The sequence below is a fragment of the Athene noctua genome, chromosome 1 (assembly GCF_965140245.1).
Source record: "Athene noctua chromosome 1, bAthNoc1.hap1.1, whole genome shotgun sequence".
Taxonomy (NCBI): Eukaryota; Metazoa; Chordata; class Aves; order Strigiformes; family Strigidae; genus Athene; species Athene noctua.
Window position 1 is genome coordinate 9,497,663 of NC_134037.1, and position 16,780 is coordinate 9,514,442.

A 16,780-nucleotide genomic window follows, 5' to 3' on the forward strand; every position below is an offset into this window, starting at 1 on the left:
GTCACATTTCGTATCACCTTCATAAATCTTTGAAAATTTTGCACTGCTAATTCCCCATTGCCAGAGTCAACAAATTTAAATAATGGGAAACAAAACTGCAGAAAACACCTCAATTCTGTTGATACACTCCAGGACTAATGACACTAATTTGTTTACTCGTATTACTATCAGTACCATAATGTAACCTGAAGACCGAATCAAGATTAGGACATCATTACGTTAGGCCTGAAGAAGGAGGCAGTTCATATCTCAAATTGCTTGCAATCTATCTACACAAGGCAGACGAAGTACAACTATCATTTTGCAGATGGAAAACAGAAGGAGTAAGCAGATTGCCAAAGGCTTTCAGAAGCTTGCTCAATGAAATCTCTGACAAAAACATGACATAAACCATTGCTGCTGGAAATGCATTTCAGTGCCAAAGCACTACCTTATCTATTAATCCCATTACTTTAATATTGTGTCAGGTAACTTTTGAGACACAACACAGATGTTGGATGATAAGAAATTACTATATTTGTTATATTTCTTAACAAAAATAAAACATACGAGGATCTGACCACATTCTTCTATCATATACTAAGGTCAGGGCTCAGTTTCATGTTCTATCACAGTCCTCCTATCTAATCTTCTGCAGTGATCTGCTGCATCTATTTGTGTACTTAACTCAGGCTGTGCAAAGCTGAAAAATTAACAGGTGATTTACAGTACCAAAGTTAGGCACTAAGGCGTCTTATGTAGATAGAAAGGGCAATTAGGTACTTCTAAAGGATAATCCAAAAATCCTGCTCTAACAGTAAAGCAGCCAAGAACTACTCCTTAAGGGAAGAAAAAAAAAAAGAAAAATATTTGCTTAAACTAAGAGGTTCTTTCTATACTGTTCCCCAGTGAGGTTGCACCTTAACTCCTGCTGCCACTGGAACTTAGGTCTGTCCCTTAAAGCATCACAACGCATTTGGGAATCAAGCCACAAAGTCTGCTCCTGCGATTATGCATCTATTTGAACAAGGAGAGAAAGATGCAAAGCTGCCACATATAACAGCCTAATAGCTGGAGTGCTGACAGCAGAAGTGTAAAACTTGATCACAGTTCTCCTTCATTTTGAGGAGATTCCAGTTCTCACTTCCCACTTCTCTGCAACATGTAGGGTCGTCAGACTAGAAACTACCCTGCTGAATCCCTGCCTTGGCAAAGCATGGATCATAAGATCCTGGGGGATGAGCAGACAGGACTCTATAAAGTTCTGCCAAACGCCTAGGGTACCAGCCTTTGGTCCTCTCTGAACTTCTTCTGCATGGACTGCCAGGACAACTCATACAGACAGCTTGCTCCTAAAAACCTTTCTCCCAAAGATACTTCAGAAGCAAGCTACAGGCCTTTTACTCCTGTGGTGCCAGCAGTCCCCTCCTGTCCGTGCTCGCAGCCATCATCACCCCATCACATGGTAAATGCACATCTATGGGACATCTATGAGGGAAGGCAACAGAGCCCACAGCCCACTTCTTGTTTGAGTCTCCTTAAAAATCCTAACTTGATCTGGGCAGAAGCAAGCCCCTTCTAGTCTTTTCCTCCTCCTTGCTGGAAACTCTTGAGACATGAATAATTAGTGGACATGCAATGTTTTTTCTACTCATGGGCAAAAACTAGCCCTTCAGGGAATCATGGAACCAACCATGTTTGTGCTAAGGAGCTGTACTGCCACACAGTGTGTGCTTTGGTGTGACAGCAGAAGGGCCACCACAAGAAGTTAAATGGCCTACCAAGATGTCAAGACTAGGCACCACCGTTTGGTAAAATCATTGGATTAAAAAAAATATATATATAAAATTAATTCCTGAAGGCAGGGACTGGAATACAACTCCTTCAACACTCTTGCACGAGTGCCTGTACCAATTACCCTTTTGCCTGCTCCTTTTCTTGCCCGTGGCTCCTGCATTCTTCACTGCTGAATGTCCCAAGCTAAACTGGAAGGAGCAGGAAATTTCAGCTTCTTCCCTCCCCAAGAAAAAAATGGTTGCAGTTAAGGATGTGGCAAGTAGAGCTATGACCCTCTTCTGTTGGAAAAGGCAACTAAGGCTAAGTTTGCCACGTCTGGAACAACTGTTTGGTTATTAGACATAAAGTGGGCTCCCACAGGCTGTGTTTTTGACTGGAAGTGACAGTCTCTGCCGTGCTTGATGCTGGATGTGCTCAGAGCACTCCAGTGACGTTAGGCTTTTCTGGGGATCCAAGTGGTCTCTAGATCTTGGTTGAGCCCAGTCAGTGCATGGTTCCCTCACTTCCCAGATTACAACACTTCCCTACAGGTATCTGTGCCTAGCTCCTGAGTGTTCACAGTTCACAGGCTGAACATGGAGACAATTTGTAAGCTTTACATGCTCTCAGTATTAAGCAACTTTTTTTTTTTTTTTTTTTTTTTTTATTTCTGGATCACTTTCTTGAACCTACCTATCTTAATTTTTCCTAACTCCCATTTTAGGTGACAAGACAGATGTTCTGGATATCTATGTGGATGGACATCTCTGTAACTTAGCTATCCACTTCCTAAAGCAGGACTCACAGGAGCATGGTGAGGATAAGCATTAAGTATAGTGAGGCCTAATAAGACCACAAATATAAGACAGATCATTTCAAGATGAATCCCAGACATACCCGGAATTGCATCAGTATAAAAACAAGTTATACTGTATTCAGATAAAATGGTTTTAATTTAAAATTTGACATTCATATGTCATCTTTCCCACAGACCACCGGAAGAAAACACTTAATCCACAAACTATGGGCTCCCTTTAAAAATATCACCAGCAAAGTCTGCTTAGACATTGCAACAGCACTGGAACTGAGGCAATGAGCTTTTTCTGATATCTGTTCTAACCTGGAAGTTAGAGAGGTTGCACAGCACCAATAGCAAGATATATGGAAAAAGCACAGTTTACACTGGAGACTGATTTAATGAGTTTTCATACGGTCTTTTATGTCAAAGACAGCTTATGATAGCCTCATCGAAGATGGCATCTAATATCAATAAGAGCATGCAGTATCTTGTTATCTTTCCACATTTACTGTTCACACCCTCTTTGAAGTTATCCAGCAAAATTGTACTTTGTGGGAGCCACGGGTCTCAATTTTTTTTGCCTATTTCAGTTCAGACATATAAATTTATCTTGAACTAACTGTGGGTGGGAGGTGACAATTTTATTTCATAGAAACTTTTGAAGTTTGGACCGGAACAGAAACGTATCTTTCGGCATCTTCACAAAAATAGTTTCAAAACATCTATTTTCAGATCTAAGTTACAGAGGAACGTCTGTAAGAGCCGAGACTGACATGGGAGACCCATGTGTTTAACTACTTCTGATTCAAACTGGAAATCCTCATCAGATCAAAATACTTTGAATACACTAACATGTAGGCGCTTAAACCAAGACATCCTACATCCCAAGCCAGTGTACCATATAACCTTTTGAAGAGTGGTATTACTGAAACTATATCAAAAAGCTTCTTGAAAATACAAATAGGTTTACTTCATTAGTTATATTTACTGAAAAATGTTCCCACCTTGCTGCAGCCGTGAGCTACAGAACCAAGTAAAAAACTGAAAGAAAGCAACAGTTACCAGTGAGAATTTTCTTATAATACTGAACGCTAGAGGAAAACATTCACAGATCTAGGCCCAGATCCGTCGCTGTCAATCCTCACATCACCTATGTTTTGTCTTCTTAAGGAAAAGATCACATAAAATGGCAGGTCTTGATGTGACGTTCCCAGCTGGGGACTTGGACTGCAGAGGTCTTTGCATCTTTTGACAATTTACATAACTATGTACAAAACATAACATTACAAACTGATTTAAAGGACATTTTCCCTCTGCACAAAGGTGCAGCATAAACAGCTCCATTAACCAACTCTCCACTTAAGATTCATGTAAGTCTATAAAGTACATGTTAAATAGACCTTGCATTGATCTCTTCAATCTGAAATGAATTTTACTGCCAATACACAGACCATGCTTTTAAGATATATACAATCATTAATTATCTGTATCAAGATCAGAGGGTGGAAAAATATGAGGCCCGCATTTTCTCTGTTTCATGCTGGATTTCATTAGCTAGTACAATGGCTTAATGAATCGGGTCCACAGCTTCATCTGTTAACCTCTCACCACTGAACGCTGCACTTGGCAGATGTACTAGCATGCACAACTAGATACTGTAGCCTGAACTGCTCAGTTTGAAGTGAAATATTCAGGAAGTCCATCAGAATATAATCAAATGGATTATGAGTGACAGAACAAAGCAATAAATACAACAAACACACTTGAAATGGCAAATCACTCTTGGACACAAGGCAGTTGGCATTGAGAGAATATTTAGAACACGCCTTACCTGTGTAGTGCACCACACACGTCTGACCCTTCTTTGGAAACGTCCGTCCTGTTAAAATTATAAAAGGTTATTCTTTTATTTTCTCTGATTAATCTGTATGGCTAGGCAGGTTTATCTTTTAAGAGGAAAATGTCAGACTGAGATTTGTATTGACTATGTTTTATCAAATCACTAATATGCAAGACAGGAATGGGTATGGTTTATTGTAGAAGGTCCCAGCTTGTCTCCTATTTAGTTAGACCAAATAATATCTTCCTTACATAATTTTCCCTATATATGTGGGCATTATATAGGCATTTACATTCTGTAAGTGCAAAACGACAGTCAAAACTTCACAGATTATAGCACTGAAATTCTCAGAATGTTTTTGTTAAATTTTTTCAAATAAAGTCTTCATTTGACATTGTGAAAATATTCCATTTGTATTCACATTTCTAATGCCTTTTACTCAAGACAGCTCTAACAAGTGCATCTTTAATTAGCCAGGAAAGGTTTTAAAATATTTTTACATACAATGGCAGCTTAATATTGTAGCATCCAGCAACACTAAAGCTGTGATACACTGCTTTCTTGTAAGAGCTTCCTAAAATTTTCATACTGAAAGAAAAAGAAGGCTTAAACTATTTTCTTTCAACTGGAAGACAAAATTACCATTTTCATTTTGCCTGTTCTAGATACTGCCAAAGGCACAAAAAATTAGGGGAAGATTTTCCAGGCTCAGTTAGGTGCCAATGGCATATTAAAACAAGCTAACCTTGGTTTCTCAAGTAATGTTGGCCAGGGGAGGGCCCAGGCTCAGAAGAACTTAAAAGTATGAATGAGACGAATTACTAAGGAACATCCTTGCCAGAAAGCTAGAAACTGGAGATTCAGATAGAAACGGAGGCTCGTATCTTAGTTGGCTTTCTGGTCTGCTTAGTCTGAATTAACATGGTAACTTATGCACTAGAGGGTTAATCACAGGGTATAAAACATTAAGTAACATATAAACTATAGGGCTTATATGCCGAAACCACCATGAGCAGTAAATGGCATGAGGGCAGGCTAATATAATGAACTGAGATTTACAAGATGAAATTGAGAAGATGGTTCTTCCAAGCATCATCTGAACAGCCTTGTTCACCACCTCATATTTGGCTGCAGTACCTCTAGCTGTGGGCTGCATAAAGCACAGCACAATAGGTATCCAGTCAGGGAATCACTGTAACTCTGAAGTGAGATTCATCTCATTTAACTTCAGCCATCTAAAACACTGGCAACTATCCCATGCCAGTCTCCCGGGCTTCCCCTATTGACAGCGGAGAATTAGCAGTGCTTTGAGAAAAACCCAGCCTATCCAGAGAAAGGCGAGATGAATTATTCTCTGGAGAGGACTACAGAAAAAAAACCTAGAAAACTGCTTTAGACTAGCCACCTAACCTGAGAAAAGTTACGCGAGATGAATCCTACCCTTGGCAAAACAGGTATTAGTCAAATGATGCATTATTATACAGAGATCTGAGAAAAGGAGTGTCAGACCTTGCTGACACATATTCTGTTGTGCGAGTAGAACACCAGCAAAGTCAATGAAGCTACATAAATTCACATCAAAGCTGAATTAAAAGCAGAGATTCTCAAGACCACTGACTAGCTGTGGTTTTAAGACAGTGTTTAAAAGTCAGCTGATTTTGATTAAGACTTGCAACCAAGAGAACTAATCCATATAACCCTATTTGGAATAGCATATTGCTTACAAAGACAGCCTTGATATATTTAATAGGTAGAAAGTAGCATTATATGGTTAAGTTCCACCCTTCTTTCTACCTGCTACCCAACAATGTTACTTATACCCACATAAGTGTTCTGCTTTTACGTCTGTGCAACCAAGAGAAGAATTCGATCCCCAGAGCTAAACAGCACGGAGGAAGAAGCCAATTTCAAAGCATACACAAAGAAAGAAAATATACTGGGCCAAGAAAGTTAAGCTGAGATCGACTTGAACAAATTATTTACGGTTGTGTATCAGCCAAGGATGAATCTGGCCTATTAGAGAGATACATACGGCTGTATGTTAGAAATGACGTCCTCTTAGAAAAAAACCCAAACCTTATGAAATGAGATCGTAAGGCCACGGAAGAGCGGAACAAGACAAATGGGCTCTGGAGAGGAGAGTCTGCGCCAAGCAGCGGGTACCGCCACCCGCGCTGCCCCGCAGCCCTGGCCAGCACCACCCGTTTCACCGGGAGGAGGCGGGCGGCCGCGCCGGGGGGGATGCGGACACAAACGGCCGGTGGCCCCCGGCGAAGCCGGGCGAGGAACCGGGGAAAGTTTGCGGCGGGGCGCGCTCCCGGCGGAGCCGCTGCCCCCCGCGCCCGGGTCTGTGCAGCTGTCAGCGGATGCCAGAGAAAAATCCCCAGCCCCCTCGCCGCCCCTGCTGCCGCCGCCGGGAGCCGCCGCGCTGCCGCCCGGGGAGCCGCCGGCTTCCCCCGCCGCCGCCGGGACCCCCGGGCGGCCGCCCGGCCCCGCTGCCCCTCTCCCGCAGCAGCGGTTCATGCCTGCGACCGTGGGGGGTGCGGGGGCGGCCGTGCCCCCCCTCCTGCACCGCCGCCTCCCCGCGCTCCCTCCTCTGCCCGGCGGCGGGGACGGACGGACGGACGGACGGCGGCTCCCCCCCGGCCTCGGGGCAGCCCCGTGCGGCACCCACCGGGTCGGGTCGCCGGTCAGACCCGGCCGCCTCCGCCCCCCGCACCGCAGGGCTGCTCCGCCCGGCCGCCCCGGTCCCGTACCGTCTCCCGGAGAGATGACCTCGATCTCTACCCCCATGGCGGCACCGGCGCGGCTGGGCTCGGCTCAGCACGGCTCGGCTCGGCGCGGCCCCACTCCCCGGCGCCGCCGGACCCCCAGTGCAGGCATGTCCCTCCGCGCCCGGCTGACAGGGGCCTCCCCAGCTGCCCGTCAGCCGCCCGCAGCCAATGCGGGGCAGGGGCGGGCAGCCCGGGGAGGGGAGGGGAAGGGGCCGCCCGCCCCCGCCCGGCGCGCCCGGGGGCCGCCGCGGCTGAGGGGCACCCGGCGGCGGGACCCGCCGCCATCACCCCCCCGCCTCCCCCCGGCCCCCGCCCCGGCCGCGCCGCTCCCTCCCCCGGGCAGGGCTCGCTCTAACGGGGCTCCCCGGGGGGTCTTGCCACCGTTCCCCTGCCCCCCCCCCCCGTCTGACCGTGCCCGCCGCGGAGTGTGAGGGGGGTGCGGGGGGTGCGGGTGCGGGCAGGCAGGGGAGCGGGCAGCGCGCTCCAAAAATCCCCCCAGCCCGGGTGCGGGGGTCGGCGTTTTCCCCGTTAACAAACGCCCGCGGAGGCTGCACCCGGCCGTGCGGGTCTCGTCTGCCCGTTTCTGTTGGGGGGCAGCGGTGCCGCCCCCCGGCAGCCGCGGGTCTCCTGCAGGCCGCTTTGAGGAACCTTTGAGTTTCACTGCAACACAGTTTATAACTCCCTGCCCGAATCCCTGTTTTAAATAAGAAAATCTCTGTAGGTATGTATTGCTCAGGTGCTCCCGTGGTGTGAGATTACAGATTCAAAAGCCCATGTGAGAGCTACTACTTCTGACAACTGTACCCGAAATAGATGAAAAATACTGTTCCCTCATAAACTTACTGTGTACGTGAATCTCAACGGTTTCCACTGACTCTAAAGGAATAGTTCTGTTTACAGTTCTGCGTGTTCTGGGTTAAAAGATACAAATGGAACCTCAACATCATCAGTTTTCCAACTGAAAGAGCTGTCTGCATCCATCTAGTTCCAAACTGGGTTTCCCTGACATTGCTCTTTCAGGATTTTTATCTCTTACAAATTGGATTCCATTCATGGAATAAGATCGTCATCTACACGGGGCAGTTGTCAGGATGATGGAACTGGTGGTGAATTACTGTTTTGTAACTGTGATAATGTGACCATTGCACATTGCACAGTGACATTGCACTGAACCGTACTGACCATCTCCTCGCTGATTTCCACACTGCTCTGATCAGACTGTTCACCCCGTGCTTTATCACATGGGTGTTTTCCTGGGAGTCGGACACTCCAGAATTACTGGGGCTGGCTGGGTGAAGCTCCCCCAAAAGTGGGCAAGTGAGGAAAAAGCCTGAGTTTGCATGAGTTTTGAAGCAGTAATGAGGACTGGACAGGGATTCCTTCAGCCTGCCTCCCACCCCAGTTAATTCTGCATGTTTATGTAGGATATATAGAATAAGCAGGCATTTACTTCAGTTGATCGGAACAGCTCTGAAAAGGGATTGTTTTCAGTGCCAACCTCAGAATGTTATTTGTTTTCTGGTTAGTAAAAAGATTCTAAAAGCGCATCTGAGAAACAGGAAAATGCCAGGTAGGAGATAAGTGGCATGGAAGTATTAAGACATGAACATTGCTAATTCCAGATGTGCCTCAGAGTCATTACAGAGCAACAAGGATGGCACAGCCAAAGCTGAGCATCTAAGGGGAGTTGTAAAGTGAAATTCTAGTAGTAGGGCCTTTGACTTTACAAGAAAGGGCTGCTTTCATCCAGGCTCCAGGTAGATGTCTATGTCCTCACAGACAATCAGAACATCAGAAGGCATAACTCTGATAGATAAAAACAATTTATACTTTGCTGGATTGCCTTTAGCCTTTATAAATACATGCTTTCTTTGATCAGGGCTACACATCTCTCCATGAATCTGTGATTCTATGATGATGGGAGAATAGCTGTTCCCAAGTCATGTCTTGTGACAGGAGGAGATTGGACTCAATCACATAATAGATATAGTTCAGAAGGGACCACAGAATATCTACTCCAAGTGTCATCACAAATAACAAGCCTTAAACACAGATCCCAGCATCCTCAGGCAGATTTACAACCATAATAAAAAAAGCAAACCCACCAACAGCAAAATGCACAAGCCACAAAATGGGATTAGGAGGGACCAAGAAGTAATCTAGGTCTAGATCTGTGGTATTTATAAGCACCTTATCCTATGGCCTCTTACCCCATGCTGGATCCCTAAATGCAGACATAGAGATTTTTTGGGGGGAGCATGAGCTCAAAATGAGCTTATGTAGATCCCCACACCTGTATTCCCAAGCACATGGAAAGAAAGGTGAGACCAAATTCCAAGATAGAAGAAAGGATCTGTAGAGGGTATCTCAGAATTGTTGGGTGAATATTTTAAAAAATATTTGTCACCACACACATTGAATAACAAATAATATTGGTTTTATTCACCTTATAGTACTAAACGGAAGCATTGAGGTTCTCAGACCTTGTTGTTAACTACAGAGCACATGAAGATCTTGGAAGAGAAGACTGAAAGAAGGAATGTCCCATATCTTCAGGAAAGCCTCTGAAATACAAAGGAAAGTGGTTTAGGATTGGCAGAGAATTGGAAGAGAGGCAAAGAGGACAAAGCGGCTAAGAGGGAAAGTCCATGAGCAAGGAAATTGCTAAAAACAAGTTATCAAGGCAGACCAGGAGATTAGTGTTTTTAAAAAAGCTCTTTGAAAGCTTTTGCACGATATCCCCCTCCCCCCTCTTTTGGATCCAGCGTATCTGTATCAAGGGTAAAGTCCATTAGTCTCAGCTTTCAAGGCTCTATAGAGTTCACCTTCCCTGAACAGTGGTTTACCACAAGATCTTCCCACAGCACGTCTTTCTACCCTGGCAATAAAAACAGCGGCCTGGAGAAGCACAGGTTCTCTGAACCTTCCTTCGTGAATGTTATGATGGAACCACATGACTTCAATGTCTAAGATTCCTCAGTGGTCACAAAGAGGACAAGTTGATCACAGTCGTTATGAGGTTTTGCAGAAACACAAAACCTCAAAGTTTAGCAGTAGAGTATCTAATTTTCTTTAGTTAAAGCCCCTACAGCCTGCACTGTTTACAAACTATTTATGCATTTCCACTTTTAGGAAGACAAACAGTTTTCAAATTTTTTGGGTGTTTTAGTTTAGTTCATAGTTCCTGTATTGTGAAATACCATTCTTCACTATTTTTAAAATCTACAAAGGATCTACAAATCATTTGTAATGGATTCCATATGCACACAAAGAACACCCCTGGAAAGCCAAAGCACTAAATTGCCCATAAATGGAAAGCACAAATTCTGAAAATGTATAAATTCATGGAGGCCACAAAAAACCCCAGACAATACACATTCCCTTCACTAGCATCCACGTAAAAGGACTCAGTGTTACTTTGAAACCCAACCGCTGTTGGGTTGAATAATGAAAGTGAACTAAAAATGTTTTACAAATACTGACCTTTCACCTCACTGAACCAACATGCACCATCAAGTCATTTTAATCCAGAAGTGTACAGGACATGAAAAGCAGCACCACGCCAGAAAAAAAATGACCAAAATAAACACCAGCCTGCACAGCTCAGCAGGTCATGTCACTGCGAATGTTCCTGTGCATCACTAGCCTTGATTGAAAAAACAGAATCATGCCAGAATCAGTGATTTCCCTCAAAGCAGGTGCCCTGGACAATTCTGATAGCATACCCACAGTGATGATGATTTGATGAACTGATCAAAGCACACCAAAAATCTCAATGTGCCTGTCATAGGAGGGCCACCTCTTTCTCATCACTGCTGGTTCACAGATCACAGAATCATCTGGGTTGGAAAAAACCTTAAAGATCATCCAGTCCAACCATTAACCTAACGCAGATAGTTCCCAAATCCACCATATCCCTCAGCGCTATGTCGACCCAACTCTTCAACCCCTCCAGGGATGGGGACTCCACCACCTCCCTGGGCAGCCCATTCCAACGCCCAACAGCCCCTTCTGGAAAGAAATGCTTCCCGACATCCAGTCTAACCCTGCCCTGGCACAACTTGAGGCCATTCCCTCTTGTCCTGTCGCTTGTTACTTGGTTCAAGAGACTCATCCCCAGGTCTCTGCACCCTCCTTTCAGGTAGCTGTAGAGGTTGATGAGGTCTCCCCTCAGCCTCCTCTTCTCCAGACTAAACCCCCCCAGTTCCCTCAGCCGCTCCCCGTACGACCTGTGCTCCAGACCCTGCCCCAGCTCCGTTGCCCTTCTCTGGACACGCTCGAGTCATTCAATGGCCTTTTTGGAGTGAGGGGCCCAAAACTGAACACAGGAATCGAGGGGCGGCCTCACCAGTGCCGAGTACTGGGGTAAGATCCCTTCCCTGTCCCTGCTGGCCCACAAGTTATCACAGGTCTGCAGCACAGTCACCTCCTCCCAGCTGATACTTGTTCCAAATGCCCCAAAACAGAATAAACCTTCCTGAAGCAATTATTTTGAATCCTCGTTTCCTCTTGGATCTCCTCATGCACATCTGTATCCGTAGTTTGTAGCTATGAGTGCAAAACTGCAGCCGGAATTTTTCAGCAGCAGCACTAAAACTGACTTGAAAGCTGCCACCACTCTCCGGCATTCTCTTCTGCCTCATCAGGCTCTTCCCAGCTCAGATACTCGTTCTCTATCACAGCACTTACATGTGAGTCATTATGAAGGTTTTCATCCTGATCTTCAAAGCTTTCTACAGGACTATGTGCGGTCACCTCAGATATGCACAGGGAAGAGCTCCAGCTCCTCAGGATATACATCACCAGCTGCTATAGCCATGATATTGGTAGCTTATGCTCCATAATGGAGGCAAAAATTCCACAACACCAGGACCCAACTAATGGAGCTCACTTCCAGAAGAGATTTACCAATGCAATTTACCACTTCCAAAAAAATGTGGGTTTAAATTAACGTCTTCAGATGGAGTCACACCCTGATAAGCTTCCGTCTCCCCAGTACAAGAAGAGACACTGACATAGTGGAGCAAGTCCAACCAGTCCAATGTAGCTAGTGGCTGGAGAATGCAGAGAGGGCAGGAGCTGGGTTTGTTCAGCCTGCAGAAGACAAAGCTAAGGAAAGATCTCAGGTGCTGGAGAGGATGGTGCCACGCTCCTCTCAGAGATGCCCAACAGAAAGACAAGAAGCAATGGACACAAGTCACAGCAAGGGAAATTCAGAGTAAATATGGGGAAAAAAGTCTTCACAAGATGAGATATCAAAGAAAGCCTTGAGTATCCTGATCAAAATCTGAAATCAAAAGCAAGCAGTTGGACCATATGGCCTCTAAGGGCCCCTTCCCCTAAATTGCATTGAGTCTGTGATATTTTTCTTACAGAATGAAGAACAGAAGGAAATAAAGAAGTGGTAGTGAGGTTAACCACAGTTCTGAAATTGGCTGCATGATTCTAAATCACTTTGGTTCTGTTTGCAATGCATAATGCTCCAAAGCAGCTAATGCATTTACTGGGCACCTCACCAAAGTATGCATAAAAATTAGCTAGCATCTCAGATGCAATATAAATATGAAATTGCAGCACCCATCCAGGCTAATTAGCACGCATGCAGATTGCTGCACTGGTATTGCTTCACTGCCTACCGTTTTGAAGCCAGCTTGCTGAACTGAAGATATGCTCTGAATTGCTCTGTGCCTCAGTATTTCATTTATGAAATGAGAATGATCATCCTGCCCATTTAGATTGCAAAAAATTCAGGGACAGGGTTTCTCTTTTGGACCTCTGTAACACCTTGGGGTCCAGAGCCTAAATTTAGGGTCATGCAGTGTGGTCTTACAAATAAAATTTCCAATAATAACATATCATAAGCAGACAGCCCAAGAGGATTAAATTTTCTCTTCCATCCAATCTTACATAGCAAAAAACGGATTAAAAAGATGTAAGTCTATCTTTCAAACTGAACAAACCAGAACTGGAATCACATCTATAAACAGTAAACTAATTATTCCAGCTCTGTCATTTCCTTGCCATGGAAGTTAGAGAAGGAAGTCAGTGACTTTGAGAAACTTTGTATTTACAGTGCAACACATTTGCTGCTTTCTGCAGTAAAACTCTTTTCTCTATAGTTTTGGTATTTATTCTGCTTGTTGAAGAAATGTCACTGGCAAGACATATTGGAAGCAGTTCAAACAACAGGAGAAAACCAAACAAACCACAAATATTAGCTACAGGCTTCTGATTAGTCTTTCGATGATTTTGGAAAATGTAACTGTGGAAAAGAAATTAACTGGCGTTCTCAATCCTCCAGATAAATGAATCAAGGGAGCTGGGTAATAGATTCAGAAAATTAAGGCTGTATTTGTTTTCCTTCATTCTGCATGTGCAATTATAACACTATATAATGAGTTTCTAGAACCTTCCAACCAAAATGATCTGAAGTTACAACTAAAAGGTCAGCAGGCAGTCAGGCAGGTTGTACGCATACCAGGACAGCTACAAGTAGGACACCACAGAAAAACCGTAAAAAGTTGGGGGTTTTCTTGCATGATACTCCAAGGACAGCTTTAACTCTAGGGAAGTGTCCACAGATCGACAACAGCCACTAAAAAATCTCAGCCTTTTCCATTCAGCTCTGAGACAAACACAAACACTGATCTTTCTGGTATTCAGTTCCTCATCAGGGTTGACCCAGCATTTGGCCTTTATATCTCTTACAGAAAGGCAATGCTGAGTCAGCTGTACTGGGTTTTCCAACTATGGAGTCAAGGTGGCTGAATCCTGGACAACAGGTATTTAGGCTTAAACTGACCCTCAAGTGGAAAAATTTCTAATCCTTCCTACTAGTGAAGTAGGATTTACCTTTCTAAATTAGGGCCTTATCTGAGATGAAACAGAAGGATAAAACAGAACCATTGCAGCCTTTTAGTAAAAATTTAGACACAACAGGACCTTCAGTACAATTCTACCTAACACTTAAACTAGTTTAAGGGTTATGGATTAAAGTCATCATTCACTGTAGCTCTGTTTCAGCTTACACAGAAAGTTATAGGTGAACTATTAAAAAAAGCATGTGGATAGCATAATGTTACCACTGTTTCATTTTAATTATCAGGTTTGTGTTAGAACACATTCACCGATATATTTGTCTATATTGTGGGGATGGGTAGGGAGATCCTGCTAAGTCTAACTAGCGAGAACATTTCTAGGGAAAACCAAGTCAAAGGTGATTTGTTTTAAGGGTTTTCAAATAAAGCTGGGAGGCAGCTCTCTTCAGATATTTCTGAAATTGCCCCATAAACATCCCTAAAGTAGAACAGCTCTACCAGTGACAGCAACAGCAAAACTGTTCATGCAACCTGGCCATCAGAAGTGTTTTCATCATACACACCCCATTCACCAAGCAAAATTAGATTCAGAGAGAGACCCCACAATCCTTCTCAGTCAATATGCTCAACTGTGGTTGAACTGCTTGAATAGGTACTGGAATTCATGTGATTCAGAAGCAACCGATTTTGATATATGTTATGAAATTTCCCTTCTAGTGCACTTTCCAAAATAGATGTTGCTAAGAGTTTGACTCTGTCTACACTGTCAACCAACCAGTTTCAATGCAGGGTTATGTCAGGCTCATACTGTCCTGACTTATGTTACAATAATAAATTATTTTCCCAGTGTAGACAGAGTTTAAGTGACCCTTACAAATTATCAAGCTGTATCTGCTAAAAATATTTTTATCCTTTGTTCTTTTCAAGTCACTTTCAAATGAGAGTGATCTATTTATCATTTAGCCATGCAAGAACTTCCTAAGTCATCTGATGTCTTTGGTGCAAATGATAAGAACATCACTTCAAAGTATAAATTTACCTTATCATGTGAAAAAGAAGGTACTAATAAGAGACGTCTTCAAAAACAAATACAATTTAATGCTTATGAAAGAAAAAAGACTGGCATAATTTGGAAGCTGAATGTTGACTTACAGATGGAAAGACCTATTAGATCATTCACTCCCTCTCTTTGCCAAGGCAGGAATGTTTCCTAAAGAACATTTCATACTCTTCTGCCTAGTCTAATTTTAATAACTTAAGTACTGGAGTTTCTGTCACTTTCCTTAAGATTCTGTTCCACACAAACACGGCTCAAGATCAGGAAATACTCCTTTTTAAGAACATCATCAAAAACTTGATTGCTTTATAAAATGAGCACAAGAGACTGGCATATATGGATGGGAGTATTAAGTCACAAAATAGTGGTCTGAGACAGAGGGGGCATTCGGCAGTGGGAGGGATGGTGGGATGTAGGAATCATGCAGCTCTAGAAAGGGCTATCAGTGGGCCGATCATTGATAAATGTGCTAGTTATAACAGACGTGTGTAATGACTGCGCAACTTAGCATTCATCTGCCCATAACCATGTCCTATCTGGGTACTTCAGCTAGACTCATAAAGTAAGAGTCATTTATCTATTTTAGTTACTTGAGGATGGAATGAATCATGCCCTAGAAGTCTCTGCTTCTCACCACGGACTTTTAAGCAAGTCAATAAGCAGGATTAGACTTAGACAACTATAGTGTCTGTGTCTAGAGATATGTTAGAGAGGTGAGCCTCAACTCAGTTTCCCAGTGGGAGCTTAGGTACTACTTTCATGTAGGCAGCCATACGTATACACCTCAACACAGAAATGTTAATTTGTGAGATGAATCCCACCCCTACATTTAAATCAGAAATGAATCTCATTTTCTGTGACCATATTTGCATAAACACCCTTTATGTGCTTTCCTTCCCAATTCCTCACCTATTTTGCTTTAGCGTTGTGAAAGCCAGAAAAACATCGAGCTCAACAGTCTTGCTGGGAGCAAGAATGAAGTGGCCTTCTGAAAAGATTTGGTTCTTTTCTCCCCACCCCAATGAACCACAAGAGTCTCACTCTAAACCAAAAGGGAAGGCTTGGGAGTTTAACAAATGCTCTGCCAACTTCACTCTCCCAAACTCGCTGGACTGCTGTGTTAGCATTGCATGATATTTGCCTTTCTATTACAGAAGAGAAGGAGTTCCAAGAAGCACAAACATCAAGAGGACTGTTGACAACACTCCTGCAAGATTGATGGACAGCTCAAATTGGAACAATATGATGGAGCATCTCTGGTGGCTTCCCTGAGATCCAGGGGGATTTCAGAGAATTGGAGGACAGATGTCAGCGATCTCCCTGCAGTCAGCTATATACTTACTACATTTGGAAAGTTGCCATCTAGCAGCATATCGCTGAGTGTGGAAGTGAGTTCACAGAAATGGTGAACTTCTACAAGAAGCTGCAAAACTTTTGTCTGTACTCTAGCAGCATCTCCTCCATCATATGTGTGCCCACACCAGATGCCTCTATTTAGCAGATGACAGACCAAGTTAGCCTGTTACATTTGGCCCAGGCAGTCACTCCAGAAGGATAAGACCATGGTGCTACAACTATAAAAGAAGTAGTCTTAGAAAGAAGCTGTGACTTTCCTGCCTGAAGTCTCTTTAAGTTTGAATATAGCTTGCATAGAAAAGATCAGGGCCTTACCTTTCCATAATAATTTGCATAACTGTTTTTTTAATTAACCAAACTTCTAAACAGTCTCCTTAAATA

The 16,780-nt window shown here is 43.7% G+C and overlaps 1 protein-coding gene across 3 annotated transcripts in view; it reads right to left on the reverse strand.

Annotated features, from left to right (window-relative positions):
* Positions 1-16,780, reverse strand: part of FKBP1B (FKBP prolyl isomerase 1B) — a 92,847-nt gene that overhangs the window by 42,346 nt on the left and 33,721 nt on the right. Inside the window, exons 2-3 of one of the 3 annotated variants that reach the window (XM_074895552.1) lie at positions 9,652-9,732; positions 4,386-4,433 (exon numbers count right to left, since the gene is read on the reverse strand). Coding sequence is in view for 1 of the 3 variants with exons in the window: in XM_074895550.1 (XP_074751651.1) it covers positions 4,386-4,433; positions 7,151-7,187 (85 nt within the window). In the remaining 2 variants the exon portion in view is untranslated. Of the gene's footprint in view, positions 1-4,385; positions 4,434-7,150; positions 7,307-9,651; positions 9,733-16,780 lie in introns of those variants that run through there. The other 2 variants (XM_074895550.1, XM_074895551.1) reach the window with 2 other exon arrangements.